The following is an 18,488-nucleotide window of genomic DNA, read 5'->3' on the forward strand; positions in this document are numbered from 1 at the left end:
TGAAACTATCTACCAACAAATTCTCCATGCATTTCTGCAACTTCTTGTGAAGTGCTTCATGACGAGCATTTGGAACTTGAGTTGCACAGATTAATTTTAATTGGAGTCATTCTAAAGATGGATGAGGGTACGGGTCACTTGCAATAAACGTGGAAATCCCACAGTTCACCTCAGTGCTTTCTGGAAGAACCCAGCCTAGCAGCACAGTCAGCCTCTAGGACCATTTGCCTGATGATAAGTAGATACCAAGGATGCTGCAGGTACTCAGATGGAAGCACTTTGAGCTGGAAGAGGATTGACAATTTATTTATTTTGGTCTAGGGATTTGATCTGGATTTGAACACCCAAGCTAGAAACAAAATGCTCTACCTCACGCAGAGTAACCTAAACCATCTGGTTCTGGCTGTCACACAGCAATAAGATCTGGCCTGATACCAAAAACCAACCCTCCGAGACAGCTTACTATTTGCAAAAGCAGTTATCATTTTGTTGTGCAGCCCTGCAGCCTCAGGGCTGGGGACAAATTTGGCTTTGGTGTAGGCAATAGAAACAGATATCCCTATCACCTCTTAGAAATGGCCACCCGGCTGCTCTCAACGCCTGGAGACCCTGCCCAGAGGAATGACAGCATCAAGTATAGTCCTAGGCAGAGACACAGCATACAGGGTCCTAAAGTTAAACGCATGCAGGCAGTTAATATACCTGTGTGATGGAGCAACCAGAGAGAGCCTGGAAGTCATCTGCAAGAGAGCTACCTGGGCAGAACTAGGAGATGCCAGGCTGACAGCAGGGTGGTGTAGTCACAGGCAGTGACACCATATACAATAGATAATCATTGTTTATCTATTGGTAACATGAAAATACAACTCAACTACACATTCCACAGCACGGGTCAGAAATAGCTAAGGAAGTGGCAGACCCGAAGCAAAGGAAACAAAGCAAGAGATCCATTTCCCATATGCCAAACCTGTCTATCCTGGTGCAAAACCTGAACCTACTCTTGTGGCTCAAACCTCCTCATGCCATCATGGAGGCTCACAAAGGAGAGAAATAACAGGGAGCTGATGTCTCTGCATGTGACACTTTAAAGGGATTTCCCAAAACTAGGAAAAGGAGCATCACCGGGGTGAGGAGATGCACCAGAGGGCAACAGGCTGTTTCCTGCCATGAGATTTCAACAAAGAACTCCTTATGGCTGCTCTGCTGGTGGCTCCCTCACGTTACTTACTCCCCAGAGCAGGGACTTGCAGGAAGTGAGCTGGGGACCACCAGGAGTCTCTGGGTCCTGCGGTGCTGCGCCATCCTGAATGCGCTGGCTCTGGTCTGGTGTGCAGGCAGCTCTGGCAGGAGCCTGCTCTCCCTTCCACGAGGCAGGAGGCACCGCTGGCATCCAAGCTTTAAGCCCCGATGCTCCTCAGCAGCATAAGGCCCTCACACCCTGAGCTGCATCTCGTGGCCGAAAGCCGCCCCGGTACCTCCACAGCGCACCACGACAAGCTTTCATGGGACAACGCTTGGGCTAGGCTGCAGGCTGGCACGCACCATGCTGCTCTGGTGTTGGGATCACAACATCTGGAAACACGGCTCTCTTCTTCATATGTTTTCTCTTTCTATTTTTCTCCTTGACACTGGCAAAGCTAAATGTAATTTAAATGAAAACAAATAACCGCACATCCCCAGTCGGGCTGCAGCACGAAGAAAACAAGCGAAAAAAGAATTACTAGCAGCACATTTCCTGGGTCTCTACCACATGTGCAATTTTGCCAATGAGTTCAGGCAATATGGAATAAATAAAATTATAAATGCAGGCAGCTTTATAAACAGCTGCAATTTTGTATCTTTGTGTTTACTGAGCTGTAGCTCAGTTTTACAAAACAAACTTATCTGTAAAGGTAAGGTTTAACGTGCGTGTTTTGCCAAGGAACAGAATTGTTCCATGTATTCAAAACAGTAATAGAGCAATTACAGAAGGGATCTATAGCAGGAGAGTCTGACCTTCTTGTTTTACACTTGGAATAAACGCTACGAGAAGCTGACAAGGTAATTATTTTAAACCTCATACAGAAGGCTCAGCACCAACAAGGAGTTGGTTTGGGTCCTGCTAGAGGAGGAGCTCGACAGGTACTGGCTTGGGGATGTACTTGAGTATGTGTTTTACATTCTTTGTGTTGATAGCTTACAGCTTTCGCATGCATAAGCAAGTACATTTAAGTAACGTGGGATTTTTTTATTTAGCCAGCTGAAGTGCTTGCTCCTGGGGCTGTTTCTGCATCCAAGGCAGAATGCAAAATAACAGAAAAAAAAAAAAAAGCACCGATTTGAGGGGAATACATTATTTCCACATATAAAGCAAACTCTCTACTACCACAATGTAACTCTGACTTAATTCCACGAGCACTGCTCTCAGGTGTAACAGCCAGGCCCCACTGACATGCCACTTGCACTCCACACACAAGGAACCCACAAGGATCCTCCAAACCCAGCTGCTCTCTCCGCGGTTCCTCAGCTCCTGCCTGGCAGGGTTTTTCTGGAAAGCCATCCATCATCTCCCAGCAGCGTGCCTTACCACAGCAGGATCAAACTTTTCCTAGTAGTTAATTGCTTTTTGCCCTTAATTTGAACACATCAGCTCAGAGTGTCTCTTGGAAACTGGAGCATTTTCTTTATGGTGAGGAGACCTATTGGAACACTCCTTAGTGCACTGTTAGCATTTGCATGAAATTTACTTTTTCTTATCTTAGTTATACAAAATCGCAACACTCCTAGGAAATTAAAGCTTTTGGTTTCCTTACAAAATTTACATTGTACCTTCCATTTCTAAAAAGGTTTTTCTGTTGCCATAATGAAGAATTGCTTTGTGCAAACAAACATCTTTTCCTCTAGGCCAGCAGAAGACACAAAGCTAATTCATTATTAAACGTGTTAGTGCACGGAAACGCTGCAGTCTGAGGCTTGACCTCGAGCCCTCAGGCTCCAGTGGGCCCATGTGGGAGGCTGGGCTCTCAGCTGCCTCTTTGCATGGGATGCCCCATTGCTGCAGCATCTGTTTCCACATTAGATGCAGAAGATGGGGGCTACCAAAGCAAGAAATCTGGCTTGTGTTAGGTCTTGCTTTCAATAAATCTGTGTTTATGCAATGTAAAAACACCCAAGCTCATGGTCTTTCATCCAGAAATTCATGGCCAGCTCCAGAAAACTTGGTCCTCAACCAGCAGCCTCCTAAGCAAAAATGGGAAGCAGAAAAGTCACACCGGCAAGAGTTACCTGTTTTTTTGCAAGATCTAGAGGGAGAGGTGACCGGGTGATAAATATCACAAGGAAAAAAAATAGAGAAAATTTAGGGCACATGAGATTCCTTATGTTTTGAAATCCAAGTTTGGTCTTCACTGTAAAATCTAAGGCCACTGAATGACAACCTTTTAAAATCCTTCACCTCAGTGCTACCAGAAGGGGAACATTTAGCTACGGTCGCAATTTGTAGACTGTATCGGCCTCAGTGTTGCTGATGAAAGGGAAAGAGATGTCTAAACTCTGATCTGCAGTTATGAGACATTTCCAAATGCTTCTTCCAACTCCCCTTGGTAGAAAGGAATTAAGAACGGCAAGGGCAAGATCAAACTGTGGCTTTTTTCAGCCTGCATTAAGAAACGTCTTCTGGTGGCAAGCACGCCAGAAGGAAAAAAAAAAAAAAAAAAAAGTTGTTCCTTTCCTATTTCTCACTATTTAAGATGATGTAGCTATGTAGCTATTAGGAGACTGCCTCCTGACTGCTTGAAGATGGTAAGACTAACCGTGTTCGTTAGCAAAGGAACATGCTTTATCACGGTATTTGTTTCACAAGGAATATAGAGAATTAACGGCATGTACAAATGGATTGAAAAATGGCAAATGTTAAAAAAATCAAATAGCACAATTAGAGCTACAGAAGCCTCTATTGGGGATTAATTCAAGGAAGGGTAAGGAAAAACTGGGCAATGTTTTTGAAACTGTGTCTCACGGTAGGGTTGTAGATCTAAATGTAGACACCTGTTTACGTGAGCACTGAGCCCTCCTTAATCAGTTCAACAGGTGCTGAATTTAAAGCCCACATTTCAGCCCACCTGAAATCTTACAGCAGATTTAGAACAACAGTAGGAAACTCAGCCAAGAAATCAATTAGAGAGCGCATTGCGCAGTTCATAATATTAATCTTCAAGGCAACGTTTCCTCTCGCATTCCTGCAGAAATCTCGTTATTAAGTAGCTGTGATATGTACTTGTGCTGTTTGTTTGTTATCAGGCAAAGCCATGTGCACTAAAAATGTGTAATTCAACAATCAGCTCCCATGAGGTCATGTTAAAACACACCTATGATACGCAACAAGTACAAAAGCAATCCCTCTCATCCACATCTTAAATCCACCCGGACAAGAGCTCAATCTGCCCTTGTGGCCCTGCTGGGAAAGTACCTGCACTGAAACAATGGCGATAGTTACAGCTCTTCTCCAGTATGGGTATGGGTAACTGGATTGCCTTTAGATAAATAACTCAGTGTATCACCCGAGCTACACACGTGGTTGAAGCATGCAAAGCATCACTTCTCCTTGCAGTGTAATTTGTTTCCTGATATTTTCAGAAAACACGGGCAGTGTATCTGTCTACACATGGTCCTTCCCCAGAGGGTGCCACTAACAGCTCTGTTTCCATACGCATGCGTGTCCACGGTCAACTTCTCGCACTGTCGGTACCACCATGAAAGCTGAGTCTGCAGACTGTAAGCTGAGATGCCAGACAAGCCTGATGACAGCAAAACAGATCAGGAGGCTCTTCAGTACTGAAGAAACACTGGAGTAGATGGCACAAGCTTTTATTGATGCCCGACTATCGCCTCCCAAGCCCCATTACCCATTTCCCCTGCAGATTGCTATCAGGCTCTAATGGATTATGCTCTGACACAGCCAGCTGAGCGCCAAACCCCGCAAACTCTTCCCGTTCCCTAAAATTGCTGCCTTGCAGATAGTAGGGTGCTATTTTCTCTTGCACTTGTGGGGGCAGGGTGGGAGGCTTTCGAGCTTTTCAGGGACCGGGATGATGTAAGCTGGAAACCACTTGGGACAGCATGTGCACGGTACGGGAGCCATAGCCTCCCCTGCCCCCTGCAGCTCACGCGCATCTCGCCACAGCTCTGCTTGGCTTCGCTTCTACAGCCACCCAGGGCAGGAACAGCCCCTCCACGGCATGCACTGGGCAGCGGGTACTCTCCTCCCACACACCCGAGGGACTTCCCTCCAGCTCTCGCCAGGACGAGCTCCAAGATTGATTTCCATGAGGAATCCGTATGCCTCCTAACGTGCTTGAGGAGCCCTGGGGAGGGCATGGCGGAGGGAAGAGGACTGTCACAGCCCGGAAGCAGCACTTCTTCGTCCTACAAAACCCCGGTCTCCTCCCCGAATGGGTCACGGGATCATTTCTGAGTATCTAGCAAAAGTAAGAAGAAATTCAGCTCTACAGCAAGGTACCCTCCTCTCCTCCTGAGGCCCTATCAGACTGATATCCCCAGGATAGCAGGGAGGGAGGGAGTGCTGACAGAGGGTAATAAGAAGGGAAAAGCATCGACCAAAGAGCCACGTCTAAGAAGTTTCATGTAACAAGACCTAATCCCCACAACAGATCCTTTCCCAAGGGCAGCAGCAGCAGCACAGCTCCAGCACTACCAGGACAAGGCTGTCAGCCCAAAACAAAGGCATCTTAGCAGCAGCAGGAACTGGCTGCGGTCAAAGCAGCACCGATCTTGTCCTCATTTCTCTAATGAGCTCCCAGCGGAGTTGAGACAAGGCAGCCTGAGGGAGCGAGTCTCACTTCACATGCTTTTGAGATAGGGATACCTGTATCTATTTAAATCAAGGGCTTAAATCATTTCACTCATTCAAGTTCAGCACGCAATTCCCATTCACTTCCTTAGATGTCAGAGCAGTCTCTCATTGCATAACTACCAAAGAAAAAAAAAAAAAAACAAACACACACACACACCAAAAAGCACCAAACAAGCAGCAGCAGCAGGAATGCTCACACAGCCTGGTTTCCCTCCACGCTCCTCCCAGCCGAGTGCTGTTGGGCATTAAGGCTTCCAGGAATTGTCCGGACCAGGGCACTCCACCGGCCTTTCCCTGTCTCCCCCAGGTCTGACTGCACCCTGAAGTATTTAGGGCTCTGCTTGTTACCTACACGGAGAGGTTTGCAGGGCAGCAGGACTCCCCAGGAGCCGGGCAGAGCCTCCCTGCCACGGCAGCTACCTGGGGCTTCCTCGGGAGCCCAAACAGCCTCCACCAGCACTTGAAGTTTCCCAACTTGTGTTAATTAGTGGCAGGCACCGATAGCTTATCAGGCTCGACACCAAGCAGCTTCTTTGGCCTGGGGACGCCCTATTTCTCCGTGAGAACAACAGGGATAAGAAGGAAGCCGCCAGCCTCACAAACTTAAGTGTCAACCCCCCAAGAAATCTTCCATTTACATCGCACGCGAGCTCTCCATGGAGATGCAGCTCCAATTCTCGGCGGCGCTCGGGGCGGCTGCGACTCCAGCCCGGCTCAGGAGGCTCCGGGGGGGCCCCGGCCCCGCAGGCTGGGAGCTCGGCGGGGCTGCCCCCGCAGCGAGCCCCAGGGCAGCGAACTAACGGGAGGCACGGGGGGGACCCCGGCTTCCCAGCCCGGGCAGCTGCCGAGGAGCGGTCGCAGCGGCTCCGGCACCGCTGCCCCTGACCCCGGGAGCGGCCGGGCTCTGTCCCCTCCCTGTCCCCGGGCCACCCCCGGGCAGGTCCAGGAGCGGTCCCCGGCTGCTCCGCACCCTCCCCGCGCACCCCCCCCGGGGTTTTACCTTGCGCACCCCGCCGAAGCCGTGCTCCGCAGCCAGCCGCTCGGCCTCCGCCTGGCCCCCGGCGTGCAGCTCCACCAAGAAATGGTTGGTGTAGACGGCAGCCCGGGCCGGGGAGCCGAGGAAGAGCAGGAGGAGGAGGAGGAGGAGGAGGAGGAAGGCGCCTCGCAGCAGCAGCGGCGGCGGCCCCGCCGGCATGGCCCCGCAGCTAACCCGCAGCCCGCCGCGCCGCGGGGAGGGCGCCGGCAGGGTGAGGCGGGGAAGCGGCCGAAAGCCGGGGGGTGGGGAAAAAGCAGGGAGAAAAAGGGGGGAAAGAAAAAAAAAAAAAAAAAACACACACACACCAAACCACCCCACCGGGAGGGAACGGGGCGAAGCGGAGCGGGAGGCGGGGAGCGGCCAGGCTGCGGGGGCTGCTCCGGGGGCGGGAGCGCGCTGCCGGCTCCGCGGCGGCTGGAGGGGGGGCACCCGCCGGGAGGGGACATCGCCGCGCTGCCAATCGGGGCCGAGCCGGCCCCCCCGGTCCCGTACAGCCCCCCCAATCCCCCACAGTCCCCTCCGTTTCTCCCCTATTCAGGGGTGCACCCCCCGAAGGGGGACGGGGTACAGGGTGCCTGGGGAGGTGCCCGGGGAGGTGCCCGGGGGAAGCCCCCGGGGGGGCGGACACGGGGTGGGCACGCAGGGGGTGCCCCTCGGGGGGGTTGGGGGGTACAGGGAGGCAGGGACCGGCCCGGGGAGCTTTGGTGGGACAGCCGGGGACCGGGGGTGGCAGGGGAGGGGAGTGCTGTGAAAATAACCCGCTGCTTTCACGGCTCCGAGGGAGGGGACGGAGTAGGGATGCTCCCAGCAAGGTGTGTGCCGGGCTGTTTCTGCAACTGGCGGCGGTGATTTGGCTGCAGAAAGTGAATTCTTTGCTTGGTCCCCTGGGGAGGGCTCGGGACACAGCGAGCAGGGGAAGGCAGGGCCACCTTGCGACCACACAGCCACGGGGTTGCTGGAACCCAGCCCCAAAGGGCCTGGCCGAGCACCCAACTTACAGCAGTCCGGGGAACAAAGGCAAACAAAAATCACAAGCAGGAGTCTGTTCCCGTTATCCTCAAATGCTTTAGAAAATGACAGAAAAGCTGACCGCGTGATTGTGAATCCAAATGAGCATCAGTTTGCCATGACAAATTATTGATTTCCTTCTTCTGGATTAAAGAAAATCCCTATTCAAACAGAAGGGAAATGGTAACTTGGAGCCTGATCCAAACCCATTTAAATCAACAGCGGTGCTGTAAATGAATGACTGACGTTGGGGGGAAAAATCAAACACCAGGGAAAAGTAAAACATTGGAAATCGCACGGCAGAGAAGGAAAACATCTTTGCAGCCTCATTAAGAGCCTATGTCAATAGAATTCTGCTTTTAGTACCTATTCTCAGCACATGCAGTTATTAAAAACAACTTTATATGTTATTTCTTAAAGCCGAGCGGTGTTTCCATCAATGCTCAGCACACCCTCCCCCAGCACCAAGGCTGCCCCTGCTGCGACGGGTTTCCAGGTGACTTGGGGCTGGCGAGGCTCTCCGATCAGCAACACCTGCTGGCGACAGCTCGCCAGCCAAGGCAGGCCCTACTGGTTTCCATCCTCAGCTGTTCCTCGTGACCAGAAGCTGAGGGAAATTAAAACAGAAGCAGCAGGGAGGGATTTTCTCTGATTTAAAATTTCCTGTGACTTTCTATATATTTTCTTCCCCCAATCTTCCTTTGCTTGTTGTGCCTCTTTCTGTTTTGTTGCCAGCCCGCAGAGAGAGGCCCATTAATAACAAAGGCAGCCGAGCAGCCCTCCTGGCTCCATCAGTCAGCAAGACAAGAGCCTGCCACGTGCAGGACCCAGGGCCGTGCCAAGGATCTGGGTGAGCAGCGTGACCACAGCAGTCACAGCGCATCTCCCGATGTCTCCCACTGCCAACCAAGGGTACGGCTCCACAAGTCAGTGCTGCCGAAGAACGTGTGTGGTGAGGAGATAGCGCCAACTGGTTCTAGCTTGTAAACCTCGTAACGTTGAGCTTCGATAGCTCTAATTATGTTAAAGAAAGCCCCCAAAAAGAGATCAGATTAGGAAAGATCGGGTTAAAAAGTCAGATCTGAATCGTTCCAGGAAAAGTCAGTTCAAAGATGCCATTCACACAAAAATGGTCATCTTGAGTTTGTGATTGTAGAAGTTTTAGACCAGACGTGACCACTGGGATTTCTAGCCTAGTACTTTATGTAAGCTGTAGGACTTTATTCATTCTTGCTTGTGCCCATATTCCTTTTTTTTTTCCTTAATGTGATAAAACTTGAGTTAAAAATCAAGACTGTTCCTTTATAGCCACTGTGGAGATGTTCCAAGTGATTGCTTTCAGCCATTTGTAAAAACAAATTGTAACTCTGCCTCTTTTTAAAATACTAATTGGTCCCACATTGACATCTAGATAGTGTTTTTGTTATGAATTTGTCTGCTGAAGTGCTGAAATTTTACCGAACTTCTCCTCTCCAAATAGTAACTTCAAGGCTGTGATGAAAAAGCATCTAGCTAGCGCCCCCTGAGTCTCTTCATGTAAGGCACATTTTCCAACTCTTCAACAATTCCCGTTAAATCTCCTTGTTCTGTGAGCTATAACTGCACCAGATATTTCAGCAGGGGCCAGGCCAGTGCTAAATGGATGGTGCATCACATTTCTGTCCTTGCTGGGTACCCAGAGTTTCATCAGCCAAGGAGCCCGTTCAGTCTCCTTTCTGCAGACACTCCCTAGTGCCCAGCAGAGTACCCGTGCTGACTTACACACTGCTCTTCTACCTCAAGCCCTCTTCAGGACTGCTGCTCTCTAGGACAGGTTATTACATTTAGCATGGCCAATGATCTTTGTCCCTAGATACATATATATATATATATACATATACATATATATATATATATATAAAACTCCACTTTATTGAAATAGATAGATGAATAGATGTCATTTACTTGCAAGCAGCTTTCCAAATAATCCAGGTCAGTCAGCGCTCCTCCCTTTTATGGTTTATGACTTCCTTCTTTAACCTACAAACTTTATCAGTAATGAATATACATTGATGTACTGGATTTAGCAAGGTCTTACAAAGATCATTTCTTGGCCCCAGTCCTCTGGAACATCTCCAGAAACAAATCAACCTCAGCAATGATTCCCACTTTCTAATCATACTTAAGCATTTAATCAGTTTTTAGTCTGCTTCGCAAATGCCATTTTGATTTTGTATCCAATTTATTCACCAACATGTCGTGCAATATCAAGTGTCTCCCAGATACAAGCAATGTTGTAGATACGATGGATCAAAAAGCCTGCATATTGTTTTCCCAGCAGCATCAGTTTGTTCAGTAAAAGAGACTAAGTTTCCCCATAAATCTTGGCTCATTTAACAGAAGGCTAACAAACAAGACTACTAGTTTTACCAGTGAAAACTAAAACAGTGCTAAATATATATATATATATATATAAAATGAGTTTAACATTTCTAGTTCCCAAATGTGTTGCTGGCGACATAGTTAAGCAACATTAAATCATATCCCTGTGACTATTTTACAAGTAGTTGGCATTCAGTATGAGGTCAACATTTATAGGAGGTGTTTCTCTCCTTGAGGACTGCACAAGATACCATGCCAAAAAGGCCAGTATGTCAGAGGAAGGTGGAAGAACTCATTTTCTCACCATGGAAGTCACTGAGTCCTAAGAACAAGATTCACATTGCTTACATCTTCAACCAGTTGTCCTAGCAGGAGTGCGAGCAGTAGCATCCTGAGGAGGTGGCAGCAGAATGTTGCAGTAATTGAATCTCGCAAGGTATGAGTGAAACGCACGAACATCCTTTTGCACAAGTTTGAGTCTCCCTGAAACCTATCTTCCTGAGGCAGTGAACTGAGCAACCACCATGCTTTAACTGGACTCTGGAGCAGGCTGAAGGATAATACTTAGATGTGGAGCAACAGAAACGGGGCTGAAAGGGTATGAGGAGAGATTTCAAAGGGAAGAATTGGATGCCTAATTTATAAAAACAAAAACATGGCTCTAAGAGCAACAGTATTGCTTGACAGTCATATTTAGAAGTTACTAGGATGGGAAATTAGCAGATGTATTTGAAGAAAAGCAAGTAGATCCCTGTATTCTCTGCATATCCAGAACACCAGAGTATTTGTGTAATTAAATGTACGGTGTGAGGAGAACAGAGTACAATGCTATCAGAAATTTCCCTTTGACCCACTTCACCTAAGCCACTTCAGCTAAAGTCACTTCAGAGTGATTCCAGAACAAGAACGCTAAGACTATGTCTGTGTGGCAGCCCTGCTGTTGATCATCTTGTGAGAGCATTTAAGAGCAAGCTTTACACCGGCTTGTTTTGATGCTGAGCAGCACCCAGGTGAGGAAAGCAAAGCAGACCACAGTAAATTAGCCCAGAGAGAGCACGGCTACTACTGCTCCACTTTGGGCTGATTGCCAAGTCAGGCATGACTGTCTTGCAGAGGGTTTTCGTAAAACACATCTGGGCCATTTGAGCACGACTGTGCTCAAAAGACTGCAAATTGATGAAGCCGAGCAAAACTGGTGTTTTTGTGAGGAGGTTCTCGGTTAAAGAGGTTGGGGTAGTTATCTTTGATAATTTCGAGATCACTTGCCCTGCATAAAAATACCTATCTCAACATTTTCATTGCTGTTTACTGCAGGAATATTACTGTTATAAATACATTAACGACGACCGCATTATTTACAGTCTAATGGCTTCTGATTGCTGTATGTTATGTTAAATGTGGTTAGTGGAGAGAGAGGGTTACAGCAGGCACCACTTCATATTTCAGGTATGTGAACCTAGGCAAGTCGGCAGCCACCAGACACAGGAATGAAGAACCAGGCTGAAATGACTCATGCCATCACTTTGTGGGGCTGTACGGACCTTGCACGCTTAAAGGATACCTGAAGACTGGAAGCCTAGACCACACTTTTCTAATGACTTAGACTTTAAGTTGCAGGCATAATCCTCTCAACACACGTTTATCTATACAAGTGTCATACTGCCAAGCATCTGAGCGAACTGGAACTATGTGCACTAATTTAGTGACATGCTAATGCAAATAGTAAAGAAGAAGAGTATCGGAACTGGTTTGGGGCATTCATTGACTGCAGGGCAGGTGGGCTGAGCAGAGAGGTGCAATTTCCTCCCCAGTCAGTTTTGCGTTTCTTCCATTTATTACCTCTAGATGTAAGGAACAACAGAAAGGCTGGTAAGCGACACGGAGTCTGACAGGCAGAAGGTGAAAGCCATTGAGATGAGCAGTGAAAGCAGCCTCCTGGGCTTACAAGTTTGCAATCTGAAACAGAGAGAAATAGCTTATGTATAAAATACATGGTCACAAAACAGAAAAATAAAGCCCTTGAAAAAAAAATAATGTCCAATTGAGCATTTGAATATGTTCAAGTTTAGGCACATGCTGAAAGCTTGATGGATTTCCCTGGGAATACAGCATGTATGTCTGTTTGCTAAATGGGAATATGATTACCCATGTGCTGAAGTCGTTTCCTGAATCTGACTCTTAGCCTCTGCTTAATACCCACATAGACAAATGTTCAGCTTAGGCAGCCATGGCAGAGAGGTACTAAAAGTAATGAAAATATGTGACCCATTTATATTAAAAGGATATGCTGGTCAGGCTTACCAGGCTTGCTTGGGTTTTGTGCTACCGAGTTCTCTGCTGTAGATGGAGTCTGTCTGGAAAGGAGGTCTGTGCAAACGATATTAGAGAGCTACAATTGCTCAGCAGCAGAGTCAGTTTGAAGCAGATGGTCTTGGTGACATTTTAGGAGATAATGGGTGAAAGAAAGCTCCAAAGTGAGACCTGGAAATGCTAGTGTACAACAGCAACAACAAAACCAGCAGCAACAACAACAAAAAAAAACACAGCAGACTTGAGGGGAAAGGGCAGAAGAAAGTAAACAACATCTCTGAACCATGGGAACGACTGGGAGAAAGGAAAATGGCTGGATGTGTGCAGTTAGGGACAGAGATCATGCATCGGAGGAAGGATCGAAAGTGGAACTCAAAGAGAACATTGAAAGATCCAGAAAAATGATCTCCAAGAAATCCACCTACCTGGGTGATAAAATTTTAATGACTTACTAACAGATCTGTTTGCCTCAGGAAGGGAATGCTGGGCAGCTCCCAGCTGTGCCCCATGTGAATTACAGAGAGCAGTACTTGCAGTTCGTTCCACTTTCTAAGCCTTAGCAGTTGTTCATCTCTCTGATAAAGAGGAATGGGTGACACCATGCAGCTGTGGCACACCTAATAACCAGCTCTTCAGCTTTGTTGAAGTACTAGCTTGTAAATGTTTGGCTATTTTATGGCTGAAACACAGGACAACACTGCAGTTTATTGCAGTCAAAACCCATATGCAGCGTTGACAGTTGTCATGACAATTTTGTTGGGTAAAAACCAGATGCTTGATTCTTAATTAATGTTGAAAAATTTTGGCTTTATTGTTGTCCGTTTCATTTTAGATTTAATTCATTGAAACATGTTATGCTCCCATAGCATGCTTAATAATTGTCATCTCAGTAGTGAGCAATCATCAATGTGAAACAAAGATATACTTTCAGAAGCTTTTTTAACATTTCCATCTACTAAAATTTCAGGGTTTGTTTCCAAGCAAGAACAAAAACTAGTTAGGAAAGCTGTGATTTTTTAAAAAATTATTCTTACATTTTTTAACTCAAGTTCTAAAAAAGAGTTATGATCACAGAATAATTCAAGAAGGCAAGACTGAAAATAAAACAAGATGTTCCCATCTGAGCTGAGAGCTCTCTGTGGGCAGAGTTAAGGTTGCTTCCATAAATTACAGATGTGGCACCATATACTCAGGTAAATATAGTGTTCAACTTTATCTTTGAGACTCCAAGATTCAAAAGGGTAAATCAAACTCTTTCACAATTGACTTTACTCTCTTTGTTGACAGGAAAATAATTATGATAAATTCATTGTATAAATGTCCTTCAGAACTTACAAAATTTCTCTTTCTTTTCGGATTAAAGCCTTGCAGCCCACTGAAAAGCAGAGGTAAGTATAGACAATCAGTCTTAACTTGTAGTCTACAGTCTTCAAGAAGTCTCCATAAACATCTTGGAATGGCAAAGATTAAGTTTATCTTGGTTTTGGTTTGAGTCTGATTTTATTTTAATTTTGCTACATCATCAGATTTTAAGGAGTGAGAACCTATTTGCCACCAGAGCTACAGTCCTGCCAGGGGGAGGCCTTCAAGAGACTTCTCAATAATTTGGTAATTCTTTGTGACCCTGAAGTGTCATCAGTGTTCAATGGGAACAGAGCTGAAAATAGTTCAGCATCCAAAGGGAGGACTTGGGATTCAGCAAATTTCTGTTTGAATTTCAGTTTAGAGAGTGCAACAATGCCAAGGAAAGAGGAGAGGCTGACACTTCATTTGAATTCAACAATTTCAAATCCCAGACAAAGGGCTTGGGATGGGAAAGGAGGAAACAAAAGCTCTGGTCCTTACCACAGATTAGTCTTTGTACAGCTGCCTCACCTAGATTCATGACAGGAAACTGGTGTTGTTGGAGTCACAGACCACCATTTAAACCACAGCAAGAAAGAAAAGCATCGTGCTCCCTGCATGCTTATTGCTGTTTCGTCCAAACAGCACTTTGGCAGGTTCTTTTAGCCAAGTCCTGCCCAGGCTACTCTCAAAAACCATCCCCGTGGCGATACCTCACATGACAAAATTAAGCAACAGGATCACCAACATCATGAAGGGTATCACAAGACAAAAATAATCTCAGTGGGAAACATATCAATTCAATCTTCTTATGGCAGTGCACAATGTAGAACAGTCCACATAATTTTTCCTATTAAAGGGTCACAGTAGCACAGCTTAGATATTGAATAACTGTTCCGTTACCAGGAAATATAATAATGAAAAGAAATATGAAAAACAGAAAAAATGAACACTGAGAAAAGGAAAGAAAAGCCTGCAGTGTTCTATTTGCAATGTAACAATGATGCATCTTATCAAATCATGCCATTGTATCTCTGCATAGGCTCCTCTGTGTGATTATTGCTGAAATGTGGGAAGAAGTACATCCTATACTCTATTGATATAGACTGTAGAACATTAAGCACCGAATAAAAGGTTTTTATTTTTTTAATAAGGAACAGATGGTCACCTTATTCAAGCAGGTGTTGAGGAAAAAAATGATTCAGTATCAGGCATCGAAGGCTAAAGATGTTCAGATTCAGACATAGTTTCTCCTGCTAAGGAGTGGCATCAGCATTCAGCCACCAAGTGGTGTAAGGTAGGAGAAAAGAAGCGAGGCTGAGGGCTCCTCCTGGGCAGCTCTGCCCGCTGCTCTCAATGGTGTACGAGCCATACCAACAGATCTCAGCTGGTGCTGAGCAGAAGCTCTAACCATGCCTCAAAGCCTTTTGGATGTCCATGTTCTATGCTAACAAGTGGGATAGCTGAAGAGTACAATAAAGGAATAAGCATCTTAAAGCCTGTGAAATTAAAATTGAGTTATTTCAGGAGACTGTATTTTATCACTAGGTGGCATTGCTCTAAATCTTTCAGCGCCCGTCTTCTGAGCTCTTTACTGTATGGGTAATATTTAACGGCAGCTGAAGCATGCTGGTTGCACAGAGGTGCTGCCAGCCATGCTGCTGGAAATGCGTACAACGCTTCAGTGAATCTATCTGGTAAGAGATTTTATTCTGACTTTGAACTCAACTCTTTCATTTACTATAGAAATAAACACAGTCCATAACCAGATGTTCAATTATTCTGACCCAAAACCTTAGCCTATTCAGAAGTGTGTATAAAATGCTCTCAACCCCTTCTGATGGCATCCTTCTTCCACAATTCACTCTAACAAATTTTGCCACTGAGGACAACGCAAGTTGTTTTCAGCCCATGTTCAAGTGCCATCCAACAGTTATAAAGCCAGTGCTTTTCCCCAATTCACTGCACTGCTCTGTTGACTCATTGGCCCGTGGAATTTGGAAAAAATGAAAAAGGCTAAAAAGTTACTTTTGATTTTTTTTAGCTTTAACTGTTGAATGGTCTGTGAAAGCTGTTAATGGAAAGTCTGGTAGCATGAAATACAGGAGTAAAAAGCATGAACATTTTTGTTATCTTTACACTTGAATAAAGTTTTCAACAGCATAGAAGTGATACAAGAACTCAGGGCTCCATTTTGAAACAACCTTAGCAAAGCCTGTGTCCAACTCAATTTTGGAAACCACTGAAATCTCATTCTGACTTCAGTAACTAAATCCTGTGTATTGTATCCGGGGCTTATGACCCAACATGCATTGCTATCATATCCAGAAGAGGATTTAAAGCTTCAAAGATGCAAAATTTAGCCACGTCCAGAAATGCCATCCTTAAACCCCCCTAGCGTCTGTAATTACCTAAAGCATAGACATGGCAAAAGGACTGTTTATACACTTGATTTTTACGTATCACTGGACAAGAAATATAACAAGGTCTTGGAAAAGGGACTAGGGGCCAGAACTCCTCACTCTTAGCTGAGGACCACAGGCTCCCACTGAGAAATTATTATCCTTCCATGTTTACATTTTTAAGGAATACCAAGCGGGGACATTCTGCCTCACACAAGAAATCCCCGCAAATTTACTGTGTTAACAGCTACAGCCTCTGTACTATTGCTAGATTTTCTTTCTTGTCCAAGACAAACCAAGCTAAAACACATTCTGTTCCCTGATGGTTCTGTCCACCGATTTGATGAGCTGATTTGTATTTGCCTCTGTTTCAACACATCAGCTTCATTGTCCGCACAATGACCCTTCCCATTTTCCTGAGCTCAGAGCAGTGCCAAGTGGTCAGAGCAGCTCCATGAACAGCAGCGTGTGCGCCAACCATTCTTGTGCCAGGATTGCAGTGATTAGCAGCAGTCACACCGTTCAGCTTTAGGAGAAACACACGACCATTGCAGTGCCTTTTAAACCATTTCAGAGCAATGACAGAGTGCTTTTTAGCAGAGGAAACCAAGTCAGTCTAAAGAACTATTATTTTCATTTTCTATACTACACAGAGTGTTTTTCCAGAAGTCCATGAACTGTTTTATAAGAGCTTTTTTTTCTTCCTTTACACATCTCCTTCTGTGCCCTCTCACCCTGGCAGATAAACACACACAAGCACCTTCCAGCTCTGGCCAGTGAGAGTCTCGCGGGTGCTATCAAGGCACTTTTCCCCGATCTCTGAGCCCGTGCAGCCTGTGTTTCAGCCACTGGGCTCTCCAACAATTGCTTCAAGTCCTTGTAATTGGGTACGTGTAGCTGTTCAATCAGATTGATAACACTTACTCATCCTCGCAAAGCACTTGAGTTCTAGCGATGAAAGAAGCTTAGCACTAATGGCGAGTATTGTCTTTAGCCTACAATGGCCTTGAATTCAAGTCGGGGAAAAAAAAATATTTTTTTTTTTTAGCAATTTAACTGAATCAGTTTAGAAAGAGTTTAGATAAAATCAGTGAACCTCTCTTATACTGGCTCTTAAGAAAATGTGTGTAAATCAGTTTCTGAAGCACACTCAGTGGGAGCAGGAAGAGCTGCGTGCTGTGCTCTCAGCCCAAGGTGCGTGGCTCTGCGTTGGTGCACTGCTTGCCCAGGAGACACCACTGATGTCCTAATAAAACAGTCCTCCTGCTCTCCCTTCTCTTCTGAAACATACTCCCTGGCATGTACAGCCTGAAAGTAGAGTCACCTCCTTCAGGAAGGGTCCAGGAATTTTATTGGTTTTTATTATTGTTATTATTATTTTCGTTTTCATCCAATCCAGCGAATGCTGGGCATTGATGAGCATCTCATTTCCACTCCTGCTACCTTGCAGGCACCATTTCTTCCTGAAATAGCCCCGTGTGGATGGATAGTATCACTCATTAGGACATACGTTCAAAATCACATATTCAGTCACTGTGGCCAACAGGTGACTATCACAGCCTGACACTGCTGGATAGACGTGGGCTGCGTGTACATGATATGCTATTGAGGAATAATTAAGTAGTCTGTTAATAATCTTAAAAATGAACAGAGATTGATATTAATATATTAGGCATCTTAATAAAACTACCCACATATTCATGATAGATGATTATGCTGACAACAGGGTTTAAAAAGAAAAATGTGATGATAGAATGCCCTCAGCAAAGGGAGGTGAGCTCTGGGGTTCAAACAGATGAATTAAGGGACTGAAGTCTCTCCCAGGTCTGCCACTGACTTCCTGTGCGATAACTGGAAAGTGTTAGACTCTCACCTACAAAATGGGGACATTTGTGTTAATTTGGAGTATCTAATTTAATCAGGCAGTCCAGTATTGGAACATTTGCATGAAAAATTATGAGGAAATGCAAAATCCCACATTTGCTCCCTCCAGAAGCAACTGACTGGACTCTACAGGGCCCATAATGTTTTGGCAGAGAAACAAGATTTTCTTTCTCAAGAACAGAGCATTCTTAGCCATTTATCCTCCCTCCCAGCTGCCTGTGTAAGGTCTGGCATTTCCCTGCTCAGGAAGTGATTCCATTCATTTCTGCAGTATCCCCCAGGAGAGTCTCAC

At 45.8% G+C, this 18,488-nt stretch overlaps 1 protein-coding gene across 1 annotated transcript in view; it reads right to left on the reverse strand.

The window, feature by feature from the left end:
- The window catches only part of PCSK2 (proprotein convertase subtilisin/kexin type 2), a 101,002-nt gene extending 93,769 nt beyond the window's left edge, over window positions 1-7,233 (reverse strand). Inside the window, exon 1 of the mRNA XM_040553141.1 lies at window positions 6,852-7,233. Within this exon, the coding sequence (XP_040409075.1) occupies window positions 6,852-7,046 (195 nt within the window). The 5' untranslated portion in view covers window positions 7,047-7,233. The remainder of the gene's footprint in view (window positions 1-6,851) is intronic.
- Between the last annotated feature and the right edge of the window lie 11,255 nt (window positions 7,234-18,488).

Source organism: Cygnus olor, chromosome 3 (assembly GCF_009769625.2).
Source record: "Cygnus olor isolate bCygOlo1 chromosome 3, bCygOlo1.pri.v2, whole genome shotgun sequence".
Classification (NCBI taxonomy): Eukaryota; Metazoa; Chordata; class Aves; order Anseriformes; family Anatidae; genus Cygnus; species Cygnus olor.